Below are 19,577 nucleotides of genomic sequence, written 5' to 3'. Positions count from 1 at the left end.
TGATGAAAATGAACTTGGGTCGGTCCACACTGCTTTTGATTGTTATCAAGCAGAGGCTGTCATCAGTACGGACGCATGTCCTCTGGAATGGTGGCTGAAGCATGAAGGGACATGTGAATCTTTAGCACATCTGGCATGTAAATATCTTGCGATGCCAGCTAAAACAGTGCCATGCGAATGCCTGTTCTCATTTTCAGGTGACATTGTAAACAAGAAGTGGGCAGCATTATCTCCTGCAAACATGAACAAACCTGTTTGTCTGAGCCATTGGCTGAACAAGAAGTAGAACTGAGTGGACTTGTAGGCTCTAAAGTTTGACATTGTTTTATTTTTGAATGCAGATTTTTTTTGTACATAATTCTATATTTGTAAATTCAACTTTAATGATAAAGAGATTGCACTTCAGTACTTGTATGAGGTGAACTGAAAAATACTATTTCTTGTGTCTTTTTACAGTGTAAATATTTTAATCAAATATAAAGTGAGCACTGTACATTTTGTATTCTGTATTATAATTGAAATGGATGTATTTGAAAATGTAGAAAACATCCAAAAATATTGAAATAAATGGTATGCTACAGTGTGATTAATTTTTTAATCTCTTGACAGCCCTAGTGCTAATGGATCTAGGCAGCCGGGGGCATATTCAAACTTACCCCCTTTGCTCCTCTGGCGCCTGGCCCTTCTGGGCTGGTGGGTGGAGAGGGTGCAGGCATGCCCAGGGCTCTGAGCAGTGCTGGAGTGAGGGGCTGGGCCAGGCCTCGCTGGTTGGGGCCCCCATCTCAAGCTGTTGCTCCTGGAGCAGACATCGTGGGCTAGCCTCTGAGTGTGGCTGCACCCAGCTCCCGCAGGACTGGGGGGGCAGACTGGGGACCAGGCCCCATGGCCACTATTAAACCTGCTTTTCTAGGGTTGGGGCCCCCACCTGGCACTCAGGCAGGACCGGCCCTGCTTTTCTCCGGTACTGGCTGGGGGTCAGGCCACACATGCAGGGGCAGGGCAGAGCACTCTTTAAAAGCCCCCCCATCCCCAGCAGGGACAGGTGCCTGCCCTTCCCAGACTCCAGGAGCAGCCACCACGTCTGGTCCTGCCTTGTGGGCGCCAGGCACTGCCAGAGGGTGAGCGTCTGGCACCGCTCTGCTGCCCCCCGAGATCAGAGCCCCGAGCCAGGGGCCTTGTGTTGAACAGGCCCAGCGCTGCTGTTCTCAGCTAGCCTGGTGCCCACTCCCAGCCTCGCTGGCACTCAGCTCCAGCAGGACTTGGCCCTGCTCCTGTTGTCCCCCCAAGGGCAGGGCAGGCTCCAGCCAGGGATACAGAAGACCAAGGCTCAGTTCCCAGTCACTTCATCTGCCCAGGCCTCTGTCCCCGCTGCGCCCTAGGGGGGCCCTGTGATGACGTTCTACACGGCGAGGTGCTCCACCACCAGTGACGGGGCCCTAGACTGAGGCACATGCCAAAGGGGGCAGTGGGATAGATCCTGGGGCAGGAGCTTCTGTTCAGCCATGTGGCCCCTGTGACGCACAGTGCAGGGGGGAAGGGGCGTCTCCTTCCTTTTCAGCTCAAAGGTGAGCAGGATCTCGCTCCCCAGCTGTGTCCTGCCTGTGGACGCCCCACACTGCCCTGGAGCTGGCACGCAGAAGAGGACAAGAGCAGAACAGCAAACACTGGAGACAGAGATCACAGCAGTGCAAGGGGAGACTCATCAGCAGCTCGATATTCACCCTTTGCCCAGGGCGCCGGCAGTGCCCAGCAGCAGGGCCTCTGGGAGCCAGCAACTCATGGCACAGTCCGGCACGCTCATCTCCACCAGCTACACGCAGACACGTCCTGGTTCCCCAGCGTGCAAACACCTGCCAGTGCCCAGACACCATGCGCCAGACAGCAGCGCTTCACCTGGGCAGGATCACGGTCCCACGAGGCCAAGCTGATTTCAGTCTGTGGAATCTGGCCTGACCCCTGGTGCCCCAGGATGCTGAGGAGAGCGTCCTGGCTTCAGGCCTTGGTCTCGTGCAGGGGTTTGCACGCCAGTCAGTCCCCACTCCGACTCCCCCTTCATGCCATGGAGGCCTCTAGGCAACCTCAGGATCCCCAGAACTAGGGACTCCAGCAGCCAGGGCCAGGAACATCTGCCCCAACCCCCCCCCCCCGCCTTTCAGGGACTGTCTCATGACAGACAAGCAGCAGCCTCCAGATCCCCCCTTCCCCCAGTAAAGTACCTGGAGACTTTGGGGGGCTGCCTCATTCTGGAGCCAAACCAGCAAAGCTCAGCGCTGCCTCCACTGTCCTCACTGGCGATGCTCAGGGCTGGTTTGCAGCTCTCACCATTCCCCCTGGGACGCAGCGCACCGTGGGGACGTTCTCAGCGCAGCTCCGCCAGCATGAGCCAACGCCTCCCCCACCCTGAGGCAACAGGGCCTGCTCGTGACCAGCCGCGTCGACTGGCTCAGCCAAGGGAAGTCAGGAGCCCTCCAGAGACTCAGGGTTCAAGGCCAGAAGGGGCCATTCGTGCATGTCCCGACTCCTGTCCAGCACAGGCCAGTCCGTACTGCCCAGTTACCCCTGGGCTGGGCCCAGCGGCTTCCAGAGCTGGCTAGCGCCCCTGCCCTCCCGGGGGTCAGTCACACACCCCACTTCCAATTTGAATGTGTCTGCCCTCCGCTGCCAGCTGCCCCCCCACCCCCTCCCGGGCTGCAGAGACCAATGCAGAGCTCATAGGGCTGAGAAGGTGCATACCTCCCCGGGGAGACACCCGCCCACCACCACTTACAGGGCAAATCCCAAACCACACCAAGGACCTGCTTCAAACGACTGGGCCACAAGCCATCCGAGCATTTGCTGCACCTCCTGCCAGACTTCCCCTGGGATCCCTTCCTGGCCGCTCAGATCCATGTCCCAGCCCCCAAAGATCACATGGACCCTGACCTTGCAGCTCTGCCCCCGTGCGGTCGCCTCCATCCCCACGTGCAGCCCTGAGCAGAGCTTTCCGCAGCCTCACAGCAAGCTCCCCACGCCCTCCGGACACAAAGGCTGCCGCGCCACGCTGTGCTGGCACTCCAAGCCCATCCACCACCACGTCAACACCTACGATCCAGCTCCTCGCAGTCAACAGCTGGGAGACGCCTGCCCCTCCTCTCGGCCAGCCACTCTCCACTGACCATCCATCAGCCCGGCACGCTCTCCACAGCCAGCACGTGGTCAACCTGAGAGGTCCCTGGAGTACTCTGGTCACAAACCCGTTCTGCAGATGGGGCTCTCCTGGGACTGTCCTATTTGCCGCCAACAGACACAAAACACCCCATTGCACTCCAGAGCGGGCCCCAGTCGGGGATCCCGCCAGGCCCTTTTCTCACTGCTTCCCCCATCCCGCAGACAGGAGATCAGACAGGCTGCAGCCCAGGAACTCTCCACCCATCCACCAGTTCCCCTCCTGCTCTCCCAAGACCCACCCAGAGCCCCAGGCTGCACCCAAGGGCTGGCTGAGCTCTGCTGGGAGCCTGCGTGGGGAGCTCTGCACAGCTGCTCCCGTCTGGAGGCTGCAGCCCGCTACCCCCGCACACACTCAGTGGGGATTCAAGGCAGGTCTCTGGGCTGAGGGATCCCTGTTCCGGCCCCCTACCACAGTGCTCTCTGCACATCACCCCAGCTGGCCACGGGCAAGCCAGAGTCCGCCAGCTCTCGTGGCAGGCCCATCTTGCACCACATGTGGAGATGGGGGCAGACTCCAAGTCAATCAGCCAGCCACCCGCCCTGGTGTCTTTCCTAAAGATCATTCAAGCCTGGCTGGCTGGACCTTTGCTCTGACCCAGTACGGCCGTTCTTAAGCCCAGGAGAAACAGCTCCAGCCCCAGACAGCGTGAGAGGCAACGGGACCAAACCCGGCAGACGAGTCCCTGCCTGTCGCACGGGACAAAGCCCCGGCCACCCCTGCCAAAGGCTGCCGGTATGGCGCCAGGCGGTACCAGCAGCCTGTGCACCCGGACGGCAACCCCCTTTCTGCCAGCAGGCAGGCTGTTCCCTGCCCGGGGGGCCCTGGCATGTTGCCCATTGCTGTGCCAGACAAGGCCCCTGACTGGGCAGAGGCCATCTTTGGAGTGTTGCTCTCTGCAGCGCTAGGTCTCCTCCGGCCTGCCTGTTGATTGGGCACTCCCAGCGGGAACCACCACCTGTCCTGCAGCCCCATGCGCTGGAGGGGGGCACACACAAGGCCCAGCCCCAGCGACACAGCACGAAGCGCTTGCACAGCGAGTGGGATCCACATGGACAAAACATCTCCAAGGGGAAAGCGACTCTGAGAACTCTGGCACAGGCCTGGCCAGTGGGTGCCACATCCTGCCCTGCACCACTCCACCCCCAGAGCCAGGGGTCCCCACCAGCTTCCCACCCCACCCTCAGTCCTGGGGCCCCCTGGAGCCAGGCACCCCCTGCTCCCCATCACAGGGACAGTCCCCAAGCCGGTGCTAAGAGCCTCGCCCACCCAGGGCCTGTGTTGGGGGCAGGGAGGAGCCTCCCGCCCAGAGCTATCTGCCCTTCAGGAACCCGTCGAGCACGCGGTCGCTGCGCTCTGAGAGCCAGTAGCCAGCCATGGCTGCCACCGCGCCGATGAAGATGGCGGTGAAGACCATGTCACCCTTGGCAGCCAGCGTGGCCAGCGCACAGATCACCACGCCGAAGAACATTTGCTGCAGCACCACCACCTCGTCCTCCGTCACCTCGTCGAAAAAGCCCTTTGCCGGGGTGTCTGCGGGGGGGCAAAGGAGGGCAGTCAGGGGGTAACGCCCCAGGGGATCCATCTAGCCCAGTATCCTGTCTGCCGACAGTGCCTATTGCCAGGTGCCCCAGAGGGAATGAACCGAACAGGGAATCGGCAAGTGATCCGTCCCCTGTCGCTCATTCCCAGCTTCTGGCAAACAGAGGGAATTGCCAGGGATCACCTCAGGAGCCCTTTTTAAAAATTGGCATCACATTAGCTATCCTCCAGTCATCTGGTACAGAAGCTGATTTAAATGATAGGTTACAGACTACAGTTAGTAGCTCTGCAATTTCACATTTGAGTTCCTTCAGAACCCTTGGGTGATACCGTCTGGTCCCAGTGACTTATCACTGTTTAGTTTATCAATTTGTTCCAAAACCTCCTCTAATGACACGTCAGTCTGGGACAGTTCCTCAGATTTGTCACCTAAAAAGAATGGCTCCGGTTTGGGAATCTCCCCTCACATCCTCAGCTGTGAAAGCTGATGCAAAGAATTCATTTAGTTTCTCCACAATGGCCTTAACGCCCTTGAGTGCTCCTTGATCGTCTCGATCGTCCAGTGGCCCCACGGGTTGTTTAGCAGCTTCCTGCTTTTGATGTACTTAAAAAAAATTTCCTGTTAGTTCTTGAGTCTTTGGCTAGCTGTTCTTCAAATTCTTTCCTGGCCTTCCTCATTGTATTTTTACACTTCACTTGCCAGAGTTTATGCTCCTTTCTATTTTCCTCACTAGGATTTAACTTACAGTTTTTAAAGGGTGCCTTTTTGCCTCTCACTGCTTCTTTTCCTTGGTTGTTTAGCCGCGGTGGCGGTTTTTTGGTTCTCTCGCTGTGTTTTTAATTTGGGGATACATTTAAGTTGAGCCTCTATTATGGTGTCTCCATGGTTCCCCGCCAATGGGCGCTGCGAAGCTGGTGCCCTGGGCGCAGGCAGCACACACAGCTGCCTGGCCACACCCCCGCCTAGCACCTGAGCGAGGGGGATGTCACCGCTTCCAGAGAGCCCCCCAGGTAGGCACCACCCAGCACCCCCTCATCCCATCCCGTGACCCTCCCCCACTCTGCTGGGGGGGGGAGAAGGGCGCGGTGCCCCAAGACTGCCCTAGCAGTGGCTGGTACGACTGTCGCAGGGGCTGCCTGAGCTGCCCCAGAGCCAGGTGCACCGACCGCTGCAGAAGTCATGGAAAGTCTCCGAATCTGTGACCTCCGTGACGAACTCACAGCCTTAGTCATCAGATCCTACCTGCATGTTATCTTCCATCCTCTCCTCCTTACTGGGACAGAGACTCTCCAGAGAAACCCCCACCCCACCCCCACAGGAGCAGCTCCCGCCCCCCCCCTCGGCTGCAAACTCCCTTCCCCCTGCCCTCAGGGAGCAGCACCGCATCCCAGGGTGGAACCCCAGCCCAGCCCCCCAGGCCAGGAACTCCCACCCCTCTGGGAAGCAGTACCGCCCCCAGCATGTTCTCCCCCAGAACCCCCCCAGGTAAACAGTGCCACCCCCATGTGAGACCCCTCCTACCCAGAACCCCCCCCAGGGCAGTGACTCCCCAGGGCCCATGGAGGGGGAGGAGCCAGGAGGGTCCCTGCAGAGTCTCACCTGGGGGTTTGTCCTCCACACACTCGCCGTCCCTGCGCATGTGGCCCTCTGCACACACGCATCGGTAGCTGCCATCTGTGTTCTCACAGACCTCGTGGGGCCCGGTGCAGACAGGTTCCTGCGTGCTGACACATTCGTCCACGTCTGCGGGGGGGGGGGGGGGGGGGGGAGGGAGGAGGAGGGGAGAGAGGAGAGAGAGATTAGAGCCAGCGGGGTGGGGCGGGGCAGGGGAGATTAGAGCCAGTGGGGCGGGGGTGGGGGGAGGTGGTTAGAGCCAGCAGGGCAGGGCACAGGTGGAGCGGGGGGAAGATTAGAGTCGGTGGGGTGGAGGGAAGGTCAGAGCTGGTGATGCGGTGGGGGGGGGGATTAAAGCCAGAGGGGCCAGGGGGGCATGGTACTCACCCAGGCACTTTGCTCCATCCCGCTGGTAGCCTTTGTTGCACCTTTTGCAGCGGGCAGGCCCAGCGCCCATGCAGCCGACACAGGCCTTGGCGCAGTCTGGGGACAGAGCGGGCATGAGGGCACCGACAGCACCACCAGGCACCCACACGAGCTGGGGGGCTGCATCCCCCACCTTGCCGTGGATTTTATTGGCTAGAACCGCTCCCCACAGCTTGGCCAGAGCATGGCACGCGCAGGCCAGGCCGGCCAGGGGAGCCGCAGCCGAGGCGCATCAGGTGCCGGGTGCTGCCCAGCACCACAGGACCAGCCTCCATTCTGCACCGGATGATGAAGGGGGCAGGGGCCTGCACTGAGTGGGATTCCCTTCCGCAGAGAGCGGGGTGCCCTGCGGGGAGCAGCAGTGCATGGAGCCTGACCCAGCCACGCCCCACAGGTACCGCCCCACCCCCTCCCGCGCCGGGCTCTGGGACCGCCCCACCGAAGGACAGGGCACGGGCATGGCCTGGTAGCCCAGGGCAGACACAGGCGGGGCCGTGCTGCGAGGGCACACCCCGCCCAGGGTGCAAACGCCAATGCACTGCACGGGCCCGGCCCTGGGGACAAGCTCTGACCTCGGCACTCGTAGGAGCCTTCGGTGTTGACGCAGAACTGGTTGGCCCGACAATGCGCCATCTCCGTGCCACATTCATCGATGTCTGCAAAGAGAGTGGCTTCAGGCCCACTGCCCCGCCCCCTGCCCTGCGCCCCACAACCCACCCCATACCCGCCCCGCCCCCCTGCCCAGCCTTGTGCCCCATAGCCCAGCCCCAAACCCCACCCCACACTGACAAGGGCCCAGCGTGCTGAGCCACGTCCCTGTTGCTTCAGCCCTGCTCCGGGGGCACAACACACCCTAGGGCTCCTAGGCAGCAGGGCCTTGCCCTCCCCATGCACCTTCTGCTTCACTAGCCCCCGCAGGGTGGGGCCAGGCCCTGAGTTCTCCGGGAGCAGCAGGAACTCACCAATGCACCTGTGCTCATGCAGTGCCCAGCCCCTCTTGCAGCGCAGACAGCTGGAGTCCTCTGGCCCCGAGCAGCGCCCGCAGGCCCGGTAGCACTCTGCCAAGACAGGAGAGACAGGCTGTGAGCGTGCAGCAGAGCCCAGCCCAGTCCCTCACCATCCGCCCAGGCAAACCCAGCAGGCTGACAGATCCAGTCACCCGGGGCTGCAGCCAGCCCCAGAGCGGAGCCCATAGCCAGCTCTTACACAACAGCCAGACTGGGTCAGACCAAAGGTCCATCCAGCCCAGTGTCCTCTCTGCTGACAGTGGCCAATATCAGGTGCCCCAGAGGGAATGAACAGGCAATTGTCAAATGATCCATCCCCTGCTGCCCATTCCCAGCTTCTGGCAAACAGAGGCTGGGGACACCATCCCTGCCCATCCTGCTAATAGCCATTGATGGACCTATTCTCCAGGAACTTCTCTAGTTCTTTTTTGAACCCTGTTATGGTCTTGGCCTTCACAACATCCTCTGGCAAGGAGTTCCACAAGTTGACTGTGCACTGTGTGAAGAACTTCCTTTTGTTTGTTTTAAACCTGCTGCTTATTAATTTCATTGGGTGACCCCTAGTTCTTGTGTTATGAGAAGGAGTAAATAACACTCCCTTATTTACTTTCTCCACACCAGTCATGATTTTATAGACCTCTGACATGAAGTGGGGAAGTTTCTTGTTTCCTATGGAGGATTTTCTTGGTTTTCTAATGGTTTGCATGCAGAGAGGGTTGGACTCAGTGTCCCTGGGTGCTACAGGTTTAACGAGATGATGGGAGAGGGAGTTTGTTGTTACAGAGGACCAGCAAGAGAACTTGGGACCCCAACCACTGGCGTGGAGAATGGAGACCCCAGCGACGGTGACCTGGTGGCCCAGCTCAGGAGTCACAGCTGGTTCTGGCCAGTGGGCGGACAATGGGGTGTGAAGAGAGGAGAGGAGGCCCAGGCGACCCTGTTTCCCTGGAGAGAAGACAGTGGACAGAGGCGGGGCCTGGGGCCGGTGATATCAGATGCCCAGCTGGGAAGCAGGGGGGCTCGGGCTGGAGAGAGGAAGCAGGCGGGGAAGCAAGGAAGAAGACTGGGAATGTGCTGTTCTGAGGGAGGCCAGGCCTGAGGCCCGGAGAGTTTTCTGTGCTGTGTTCAATGCTCAATAAACCCTCCTGTGTTACGCTGGCTGAGAGTCACTCTGGGCTAGAGAACAGGGTTGCCTGTTCGGGGGGGGGGAGGAAGAAGAGAGGCCCCAGGGGTCCAGAGCAAGTGAACTCCCCGAGGTGGCCCACAGCAGAGACAGATGTGCTGAGGCTCAGGGAGGTGCGGCTCCAGGAGGTGGAAGGGCCTGACCCCGAAAGAGTGGACCCCCAAGAAGGGCTGTCTCTCTGAAAGGGGCACCCCCCACGGGGCCAAGAGTGGGCACGATTTGTGAGTCTGTGATAACCTTTATCTTATCCCCCCTTAGTTGTCTCTTTTCCAAGCTGAACAGTCCCAGTCTTATTAATCTCTCCTCATATGGCAGCTGTGTGACGAACTGGGCCTGTTCTCACTGTGGTCTGTGAATGCCGACAGGGGAGTGTGACTAGGATGGTCTGCATTGCAGGATGGGATCTGCCCGAGGGCGCATACCTGAGTGTGTAACATGAGAACCCAGGAAGGGGTTGAAGGCGAGGCGACTCCTTAGCCCGGGAAACTGAAAAAAGGCTGTGGGAGGGGTCGCTGAAAGCAGAGTGCTGGAAGCAGGCAGGGAGAGAGGGCTGGGGGGCAGAGATGGCTCTGACCTCCCAAGGGGGGCTGGGCTGGGATGCCCGGGGACCCCAAGATGGACCTAACTGAGGGGGTCCCTGTTGTCTGTGCCTGCAAGACCTGTCTTGGACTGTATTCCTGTCATCCAAATAAACCTTCTGCTTTACTGGCTGGCTGAGAGTCATGGTGAATCGCAGGAAGCCGGGGGTGCAGGGCCCTGAGTCCCCCAATACTCCGTGACAAGCTGTTCCATAGCCCTAATCATTTTTGTCGTCCTCTTCCAATTCCAATATATCTTTTTTGAGATGGGGCGACCACATCTGCACGCAGTATTCAAGCTGTGGGCGTACCATGGATTTATATAGAGGCAATACAATATTTTCTCTATTATCTAGCCTTTCTTAATGATTCCCAACATTCTGTTCGCTTTTTTGACTGCCGCTGCCCATTGAGTGGATGTTTTCAGAGAACTATCCACAATGACTCCAAGATCTCTCTCTTGTGCATTAACAGCTAATTTAGACACTATCATTTTATATGGATAGTTGGGGTTGTCTTCCAATGTGCATTACTTTGCATTTATTAACATTGAATTTCATCTGCCATTTTGTTGCCCCATCACCTAGTTTTCAGAGATCCTTTTGTAGCTCTTCAGTCTGCCTGGGACTTAACTATCCTGAGTATTTTTGTATCATCTGCCAATTTTGCCACCTCACTGTTTACCCCTTTTCCCAGATCATTTATGAATATGTTGAATAGGACAGGGCCCAGTAGAGACCCCTGGGGGACACCACTATTTACCTCTCTCCATTCTGAAAACTGACCATTTATTCCTACCCTTTGTTTCCTATCTTTTAAACAGCTACTGATCCATGAGAGAACTTTCCCTCTTCTCCCATGACAGCTTCCTTTGCTTAAGAGCCTTTGGTGAGGGACCTGGTCACAGGCTGTCTGAATATCTAAGTACACTGGATCCCCCTTGTCCACATGCTCGCTGACCCCTCACAGAAGTGTCAGGCAGGGCACCCCAAGCCGCAGGGGGCAGTGTAGCTCGCCCCAGGACACACGCTGTCCCCGCCCGCCCCATGCATGCCGCGCCGCACTACCTACCAGCACATACCAGGTGGCTCTCGTTCCTGGCTGCCTCGTAGTAGCCGTCTGCGCACTCGGAGCAGAAGGAGCCGCCGTAGCCCAAGCTGCACATGCACAGGCCAGTGCCCGCCCGCGTCCCCTCGCCGTCGCATTTACCGTTCCCACTGCACGGCTGCTGGTGCCCACCAGCACATGCTGCAAGGAGACGGGTTGCTGTGCTGATCGCTGGTGCCGGGCACAGAACCTGTCCTGTCCCAGTGCCCCACTCCCACCTCCGACCCCCTGCCCACGGCACCTGTCCCTCTGTCCCAACCCCTATCCATAGTGCCACCCCTCAAAGCCCCAGTTCTGCCCACAGCGCCCCTCCTGGGCACCGGTTTCCCATCCCAACCCCTATCCACAGTGCTGCCCCACCCAGGCCCCAGTTCCTGCCCATGGCGCCTGGCCTGCTCCCCCATCCCTTCCCATGGTGCCCCTAGCCCGGCCCTGAGGAGAGGTGCTCCAGAAGCCAGCAGGGCTGGCGACTCACGCAGGCAGTCAGGGCCGTAGGTGCCAGGTGGGCAGCAGACCTTCAGAGTGTCCATGCAGAGCCACTGGAAGAAGTCAGGGTGCTGCTGCTGTCTGAGGGATACAGCAGGAGACACTGTTACCCCCACAGGAGAAGCCTATTAAGGTAGGTCCTACATAAACACTGCACCCTGTGCTACCACTGCTGGTTGTGCCCATTGCCCAGGCACCTTCACTGCCCTGGACACAGACATCTGGGCAGGATGCACTGCCAGGAGCGCTGGCTGGGATGCAAAGTCCCCCTCCTCCTCCCCGCACCCTGCTGACTGGGGCCCCACCCCTGCCAACCCACCTCCGCCCAGTGGCTGCCACCCCAGGATGGGGCAGTGCACAGCCCATCTCTGGGGAGGTGGTAGCTGGTAGCCCGTGGCTGGATGGGGGTTACCCAGGTACATGGCCCAGAAGAAAGGGAGCCTGGGCCAGGCCCAGAGCAGAGCCCTGGTGTGGCACAGACCCTGCTGCTCCTAGTCCCAGTCACTCACCCCTGGAACCACCAGCTCTCCACGTGCTCCTCACTCTGCTCCAGCAGCTGGTGACACGCAAAGTCCGACTTGCCACACACGCTCTCCAGCACCTCCAGCAGGCGCGTCTCACTGCGCAGGAATCGGGGTCAGGGCATGGCAGGCATGGCCCCATAGCACCTTCCCAGGCCATCAGCCCCATAGCACCGTCCTCCCCGAACCCATAGCGACCCCCCGCCTCACCAAGACCAGCAGCCCCCACAGCCCTCTACCCTGTGACAGAGCAGGAGGTTTTTTTCTTAATGTTTTGTATGAATACCGTGTGTGCCTCAGTTTCCCTGTGGGTTACCCTAATGCCCAGGTAGCAGGACAAAGGTGTGTGATTTTTGCAGAGCCCCTAGTGCACACAGAGAATGGCCAAAGTGCTGCGTAACCTGGCAACTGATGGCCTGACAAGCTGAAGCAAAGTGAGAGGTGGCGACCAGGTGACCTGTTTGCCCAGGATGGAGGAGGGGCAATGGGCGTGTCTGAGGCTGGGCTGATGGAAGCTGGGTGGGCAGTCTCCTGGCTCTGGACTCACGGGGAGAGCCCAGGCCCTGCATCTCCCCAAGCTGGATTCTGCTGCAGGTCCCTGATTTCTGCGCTCACAAGCTCTGTTCTACGCTGGGTCCCGGACGTCTAATAACCCATCTGTGTCACACGAGGGCTGGGAGTCACTGCTGGCTGTGGAGTGGGGGGCAGGGCCCTTTGGGGGCATCTGAGGCTCCCCAGGGGGACTTGCTGCAGGGAGCGAACGGGGTGACCAGGGGGCTGAACGCTCCAACGTTGGACCCAGGAAGTGCCGAAGCCAGGCAGGCTCCTGGCCCTGGTGAGTCTGGCCCTGAGGGGAGACGCTGCCCTGAGTCCTGCCTGGCTTCACTTCCCGAGCACAGAGACTCCATGACACCCCCCACCCAGACCACCAGCCCCACAGCACCCTCCTTCCCATGTCCCAACCTATGGTCTCATAGTCCTGCCCCTGCCCGGACCATCAGACCCATAGTGCCCCTCTCCTCCTCTGACCCACCCATCAGCCCCATAGCACCCCCCAACCAGACCAGCTCCTTAGCCCTGACCACCAGCCCCACACTCCCCCCCCAAACCACCAGCCCTATAGCACCCCCCCAGACAACCAGCCCCATAGCAGTCCCCCAGCCCCATAGTCCCACCCACGCCACTGCTCCATATCACCCACTTCCCTGCCCAGACCACCAGCCCCATAGCACCCTCCTCCCTGCCACGACGCAACCACTGCCCCATAGTCTCCCCTGACCTCCCCCTCATCCCATAGTCACCCCTTGCCTTGACCATCAACCCCATAGCGCCTCCCTGACCCAAACCGCCAGCCCCATAGCACTCCCCTACAAAACTACTGATCCAGCCAGGCCAGCCCCCAGCTCATGATGGCAGCTGGAGCTCCAGGAAGCCAGCTCTCTGTGGGATCTTTACCTCCAGGCCGGAGCCCGAGACTGGAGGGTGGGGCGGCACTGAGCTCCTGTTCACCCCCCCCATGGGTGAGTTGGGGCAGGAATCAGCCAGGGGGAGCGCATGCCACCAGCTCACCTGTGCGCATATTTCGCCAGCTTCTCTTCCTCCCAGGCCGTGTTCCCTCCCCCGAAATTCTCCCGCTCTGTCCGCTCCAGGCCCTGGGGAAGTAAGGGAAGGTCACAGCCCCAGGTCCAGCCCCACAGCAAACCCCTCCCAGCCCACACGCCCAGCATTCCCTGCACCCACTGCAGCCCCACCCCAGCAACAAGCCTAGCCCAACCCCGCTATGCCCCAGCCTCTCCCTTTGGGGAGGGCAGTGCTGTATGGGGAACCCAGCACTAGCGCCCAGGGGGGGCACCAATCCTGCTGCACTCAGGGCCTGGCCCTGGGAAACGCCCAGCCCCCTCCCTCTGCCCCACAGCCCCTGCAGCCCTGCACCTTGAGAAAGCTGCTGGCGAGGTCCCGGCAGGTCCGGCAGGGCTCAGGTGGGGAGGAGCCGGTGCACCAGGGGCCCAGCAGCAACCCCAGCAGCAAGGGCAGGAGCCTTCGCCAGGGCAACCCCATCCTCAGGACAGGTGCAGGCTGGGGAGAGAGCAGCAGCCCTGACACCCGGCCCCGCTGGGGGGCGTGGGGCCTGGGCACAGCCCTTCCTGGGCGGCGGCCGGGGCTGCCTGGGGAGCACGAGGCAGGTCCCAGCGGATGGCCCTGAAGCTTGAACCCCCAACCCACCTGTGGGGCGCTAGTGCTGAAAGACGGGGACGATGCCTGGGAGCCGGCAGCTACTGGGGACAGAGCTCCCCGCCCAAGAGGTGACCCTGGGGGTCACGGGCCCTCCCCCCAAGTCCAGTTCCCACGCCTCCCTGCTCTGTAGGAGCTGGGGGAGAAGGAGATCCGGCAGGGGGGCACTGCTGGACTGGGGGGTGCTTGGCTGGGGGGCGAGCCTGGACTGGGACAGGGCTTGGGGGGGGCGCTGAAAGGCAGGATGGGGGAGCACAGGGGGGCGCTGGGCCAGGAGAACTGGGGGGGTCGGGCGGGATTAGGGGGCTCTGGGCCGGGAGGAATTAGGGGGGGGTCGGGCAGGATTAGGGGGCAAGGGGGACTGGGGGGGCCGCTGGGCCGGGGAGGGGCAGGCGGGACTAGGGGGGGCGCTGGGCCGGGGAGGGGGGGCAGGCGGGACTGGGGGGGCAGGCGGGGGCGCTGGGCCGGGGAGGGGGGGCAGGCGGGACTGGGGGGGCGCTGGGCCGGGGAGGGGGGGCAGGCGGGACTAGGGGGGGCGCTGGGCCGGGGAGGGGCAGGCGGGACTGGGGGGGGCGCTGGGCCGGGGAGGGGGGGCAGGCGGGACTGGGGGGGGGGGGCCGTTGGGCCGGGGGGGGCAGGCGGGACTGGGGGGGCGCTGGGCCGGGGAGGGGCAGGCGGGCCGGGGGGGGGCGCTGGGCCGGGGAGGGGGGGCAGGCGGGACTGGGGGGGCGCTGGGCCAGGCTCGCTGGACGCTCCCCCGGCGCGGCGCGGCAGTGCGCGGTCCCGGGCGGGCTGTAAGGCCCGCGGGCACTAAGCGGCTCAAAGACCGGGGGGGGGGGGGGGCTGGGCACGCGCGAGAACGGCCCCTCCCGGGGGGGGGGGGAAGAGCCCGGCGCGGATCCCGCCCCGCCCCCACCTGCCCAGCGCAGCGCAGCGCAGCGCGAGCAGCCGATGCTGCGGCCTGCGACTCCCTGCAGCGCCCACGCGCGGCGCCGCGCTCCGCCAATGGCAGCAGGCCTCGCAGAGACGTCACCTCCGCCGATACGCAGCCAATCAGCGCGCTCCGCGCGGGCCGCACCTGTTAACGGGGCGGAGCTAGGACCCCTGGTTCTCCTCCCTCCCCCTCCCCCTCCCCTCACGCCAGGCCCCGCCCCATCTCCCTCCTGGCTGCGCCCCGCCCCCATCGCGCCTGGCCCCGCCCCTCATCTAGACTGGCAGAGCCCAGCCTGGGGGCACAGCCCCCCCTCGTGCCAGGCCCCCTCCCAGCACAGCCCCCCAGGGCCCTGGCCTGGCACAGCCCCGCAGGGCCCAGCCCCCCCCCAGCACAGCCCCCCCCCGTGCCAGGCCCCCTCCCAGCTACAGCCCCCCAGGGCCCAGGCCCCCCCAGCCCAGCACAGCCCCCCCTTGTGCCAGGCCCCCTCCCAGCACAGCCCCCCAGGGCCCAGGCTCCCCCAGCCCGGCCCAGCCCCCCGGGCCCAGCCCCCCCCGGCACAGCCCCAAGGGCCCAGGCCCCTCCGGACTGGCACAGCCCCCCCTCGTGCCAGGCCCCCCCCAGCACAGCCCCCAAGAGCCCCAGCCTGGCACAGCCCCACAGGGCCCAGCCCCCCCTGGCACAGCCCCCTCGTGCCAGGCCCCCTCCCAGCACAGCCCCCCAGGGCCCAGTCCCCCCGGCACAGCCCCAAGGGCCCAGCCCCCCCCGGCACAGCCCCCCCTCGTGCCAGGCCCCCTCCCAGCACAGCCCCCCAGGGCCCAGGCCCCCCCAGCCCGGCACAGCCCCAAGGGCCCAGCCCCCCCCCCCCCCGTGCCAGGCCCCCCCTGCCACAGCCCCCCAGGCTCAGGCCCTGTGGCGTGGAACCTAGGTGGGGCAGGACAGACTGCGGGTAGCTGGACACTCGCACTGGAGAGGGTATCATTGTGAATGGTGATTGTTGTAACTAGTGTGTTGCTATTAACAAGAATTTTCAAAATGTTCCATGTGCCTAATCCTCTGAAAACCCCCCAAGCATGTTCAGAGTGATACCTGAGGACACACAGTATGTTAACAGACCTCATAGTACTGATATTTCACAGTTAGTGCCTGTAAACAGTCTTGGAATATTTGTGACTTTGTCCTCACCCACAAAAAGAAAAAGTTCCTAACTGTCAGGGTGGTTAAACACTGGAACAAATTGCCTAGGGAGGTTGTGGAATCTCCGTCTCTGGAGATATTTAAGAGTAGGTTAGATAAATGTCTATTAGAGATGGTCTAGGCAGTATTTGGTCCTGCCATGCGGGCAGGGGACTGGACTCGATGACCTCTCGAGGTCCCTTCCAGTCCTATAATCTATGAATCTATGAAAAACTATTTCACATTTGGGGACAATGTATACCTTCAATTCAGCGGCACTGCTATAGGTCCCCGCATGGCCCCACAGTATGCCAACATTGTTATTGCTGACTTAGAACAACGCTTCCTTAGCTCTCGTCCCCTAACGCCCCTACTCTACTTGCGCTACATTGATGACATCTTCATCATCTGGGAAAGAAGCCTTTGAAGAATTCCACCTGGACTTCAACAATTTCCACCCCACCATCAACCTCAGCCTGGACCAGTCCACACAAGAGATCCACTTCCTGGACACTACAGTGCAAATAAGTGATGGTCATATAAACACCACCCTATATTGGAAACCTACTGACCACTATACTTACCTACATGCCTCCAGCTTTCATCCAGACCACATCACATGATCCATTGTCTACAGCCAGGCTCTAAGTTACAACCGCATTTGCTCCAACCCCTCAGACAGAGACAAACACTTACAAGATCTCTATCAAGCATTCCTACAACTACAATACCCACCTGGTGAAGTGAAGAAACAGATTGACAGAGCCAGAAGGGTACCCAGAAGTCACCTACTACAGGACAGGCCCAACAAAGAAATTAACAGAACGCCACTAGCCGTCACCTTCAGCCCCCAACTAAAACCTCGCCAGCGCATCATCAAGGATCTACAACTATCCTGAAGGACGATCGCTCACTCTCACAGACCTTGGGAGACAGGCCAGTCCTCGCTTACAGACAGCCCCCCAACCTGAAGCAAATACTCACCAGCAACCACACCCCACACAACAAAAACATGAACCCAAGAACCAAACTCTGCAACAAACCCCGGTGCCAACTCCGTCCACATATCTATTCAAAGGACACCATCATAGGACCTAACCACATAAGTGGCTCATTCACCTGCACATCTACCCATGTGATATATGCCATCATGTGCCAGGAATGCCTCTCTGCCATGTGCATTGGCCAAACCGGACAGTCTCTACGCAAAAGAATAAATGGACACAAATCTGACATCAGGAATCATAACATTCAAAAACCAGTAGGAGAACACTTCAATCTCTCTGGTCACTCAATACCGACCTAAAAGTCGCAATTCTTCAACAGCAAAACTTGAAAAACAGACTCCAACATGAAACTGCAGAACTGGAATTAATTTGCAAACTGGACACCATCAGATTAGGCCTGAATAAAGACTGGGAGTGGTTGGGTCATTACAAAACCGAAACCTAATTTCCCCAGTACTAATTTCCCCCAACTGTTACTCACACCTTCTTGTCAACTGTCTAAAATGGGCCACTCTTATTACCACTTTGAAAGTTATTTTTCCTCCCTTGGTATCCTGCTGTTAAATTAATTGTCTCATTTGACTGACCTCACACTTGGTAAAGCAACTCCCATCCTTTCATGTATTTATACCTGCTCCTGTATTTTCCACAACATGCATCTGATGAAGTGGGTTCTAGCCCATGAAAGCTTATGCCCAAATAAATTTATTAGTCTCTAAGGTGCCACAAGGACTCCTCATTGTTTTTACTCCAGACCTAATGTGCTGTATAAGAAGGGAAACTGAGGCACACTACCATATTGCTTTCATGGCTAAATGCCATGATTCCTACACTATGGACAACATTAATATCTACATTAGCTTGAAAAAAGAAGGAGGAGTACTTGTGGCACCTTAGAGACTAAGACATTTATTTGAGCATAAGCTTTCATGGGCTACAGCCCACTTCATCAGATGCATGCAGTGGAAAATACAGTAGGGAGATATAATATATATATATATATATATATATACATACCCAGAGAACATGAACAAATGGGTGTTGCCATACCAACTCTAATGAGACTAATCGAAAAGGTGGGCTATTAGCAGGAGAGAAAAAACTTTTGTAGTGATAATCAGGATGGCCCATTTCCAACAGTTGACAAGAAGGTGTGAGTAACAGTAGGGGGAACATTAGCACGGGAAAATAGTTTAGTTTGTGTAATGACTCATCCACTCCCAGTCTTTATTCAAGCCTAATTTAATGGTGTCCATTTTGCAAATTAATTCCAATTCTGCAATTTCTCGTTGGAGTCTGTTTTTTAAGTTTTTTTGTTGAATAATTGCGACTTTTAGGTCTGTAATAGAGTGACCAGGGAGGTTGAAGTGTTCTCCGACTGGTTTTTGAATGTTATAATTCTTGACATCTGATTTGTGTCCATTTATTCTTTTGCGTAGAGACTGTCCAGTTTGGCAAATGTACATGGCAGAGGGGCATTGCTGGCACATGATGGCATAAATAAAAAAATTAATGGAGATATCCTATCTCCTAGAACTGGAAGGGACCTTAAAAGGTCATTGAGTTCAGTCCCCTGCCTTCACTAGCAGGACCAAGTACCGATTTTGCCCCAGATCCCAAAGTGGCCCCCTCAAGGATTGAACTCACAATGCTGGGTTTAAGCAGACCAATGCTCAAACCACTGAGCTATCCCTCCCCCTGTAAATAAAATAGATAAATAAAATAAATAAATATATCACATTAGTAGATGTGCAGGTGAATGAGCCTCTGATGGTGTGGCTGATGTGATTAGGTCCTATAATGATGTCCCTTTAATAGATATCAAGTATCAGGGGGTAGCCCTGTTAGTCTGTATCTACAAAAACAACAAGGATTCTGGTGGCACCTTAAAGACTAACAGATTTATTTGGGCATAAGCTTTCGTGGGTTAAAACCTCACTTCTTCGGATGCATAGAGTGAAAGTTACAGATGCAGGCATTATATACTGACACATGGAGAGCAGGGAGTTACTTCACAAGTGGAGAACCAGTGTTGACAGGGCCAATTCGATCAGGGTGGATGTAGTCCACTCCCAATAAGAGATGAGGAGGTGTCAATTCCAGGAGAGGAAAAGCTGCTTTTGTAATGAGCCAGCCACTCCCAGTCCCTAGTCAAGCCCAGATTAATGGTGTTAAATTTGCAAATGAATTTTAGTTCTGCTGTTTCTCTTTGAAGTCTGTTTCTGAAGTTTTTTTTGTTCAATAATAGTGACTTTTAAATCTGTAACAGAATGACCAGGGAGATTGAAGTGTTCACTTACTGGCTTATGTATGTTACCATTCCTGATGTCCGATTTGTGTCCATTTATTCTTTTGCGGAGGGACTGTCCGGTTTGGCCAATGTACATGGCAGAGGGGCATTGCTGGCGCATGATGGCATATATGACATTAGTGGATGTGCAGGTGAATGAGCCCCTGATGGTGTGGCTAATGTGGTTGGGTCCTCTGATGGTGTCGCCAGAGTAGATATGGGGACAGAGTAGGCAATGAGGTTTGCTACAGGGATTGGTTCCTGGGTTGGT

General features: G+C 58.6%; 1 protein-coding gene across 3 annotated transcripts; it reads right to left on the bottom strand.

Annotated features, from left to right (window-relative positions):
- Window positions 1-300: 300 nt before the first annotated feature.
- Window positions 301-14,860, bottom strand: CRELD1 (cysteine rich with EGF like domains 1). 3 transcript variants are annotated; one of them, XM_054035989.1, is made up of 11 exons: window positions 14,819-14,860; window positions 13,603-13,746; window positions 13,240-13,322; window positions 11,659-11,769; window positions 11,139-11,230; window positions 10,628-10,804; window positions 7,751-7,846; window positions 7,361-7,444; window positions 6,750-6,845; window positions 6,348-6,491; window positions 301-4,738 (listed from the first exon to the last, which is right to left on the bottom strand). In XM_054035989.1, exons 2-11 carry the CDS (start codon window positions 13,726-13,728, stop codon window positions 4,518-4,520), a joined length of 1,230 nt encoding a protein of 409 aa, XP_053891964.1. In that variant the 5' UTR covers window positions 13,729-13,746; window positions 14,819-14,860; the 3' UTR covers window positions 301-4,517. The 3 variants fall into 3 exon arrangements, with proteins under 3 accessions (XP_053891964.1, XP_053891965.1, XP_053891966.1); XM_054035990.1 differs by lacking the exon at window positions 14,819-14,860 and adding an exon at window positions 13,894-14,171; XM_054035991.1 differs by lacking the exon at window positions 14,819-14,860 and having other exon boundaries at window positions 4,621-4,738; window positions 10,638-10,804; window positions 13,603-14,171.
- Window positions 14,861-19,577: the final 4,717 nt, after the last annotated feature.

The sequence above is a fragment of the Malaclemys terrapin genome, chromosome 7, assembly GCF_027887155.1.
Source record: "Malaclemys terrapin pileata isolate rMalTer1 chromosome 7, rMalTer1.hap1, whole genome shotgun sequence".
Lineage (NCBI taxonomy): Eukaryota > Metazoa > Chordata > Testudines > Emydidae > Malaclemys > Malaclemys terrapin.
This window is presented reverse-complemented; position numbering and strand designations above follow the sequence as displayed.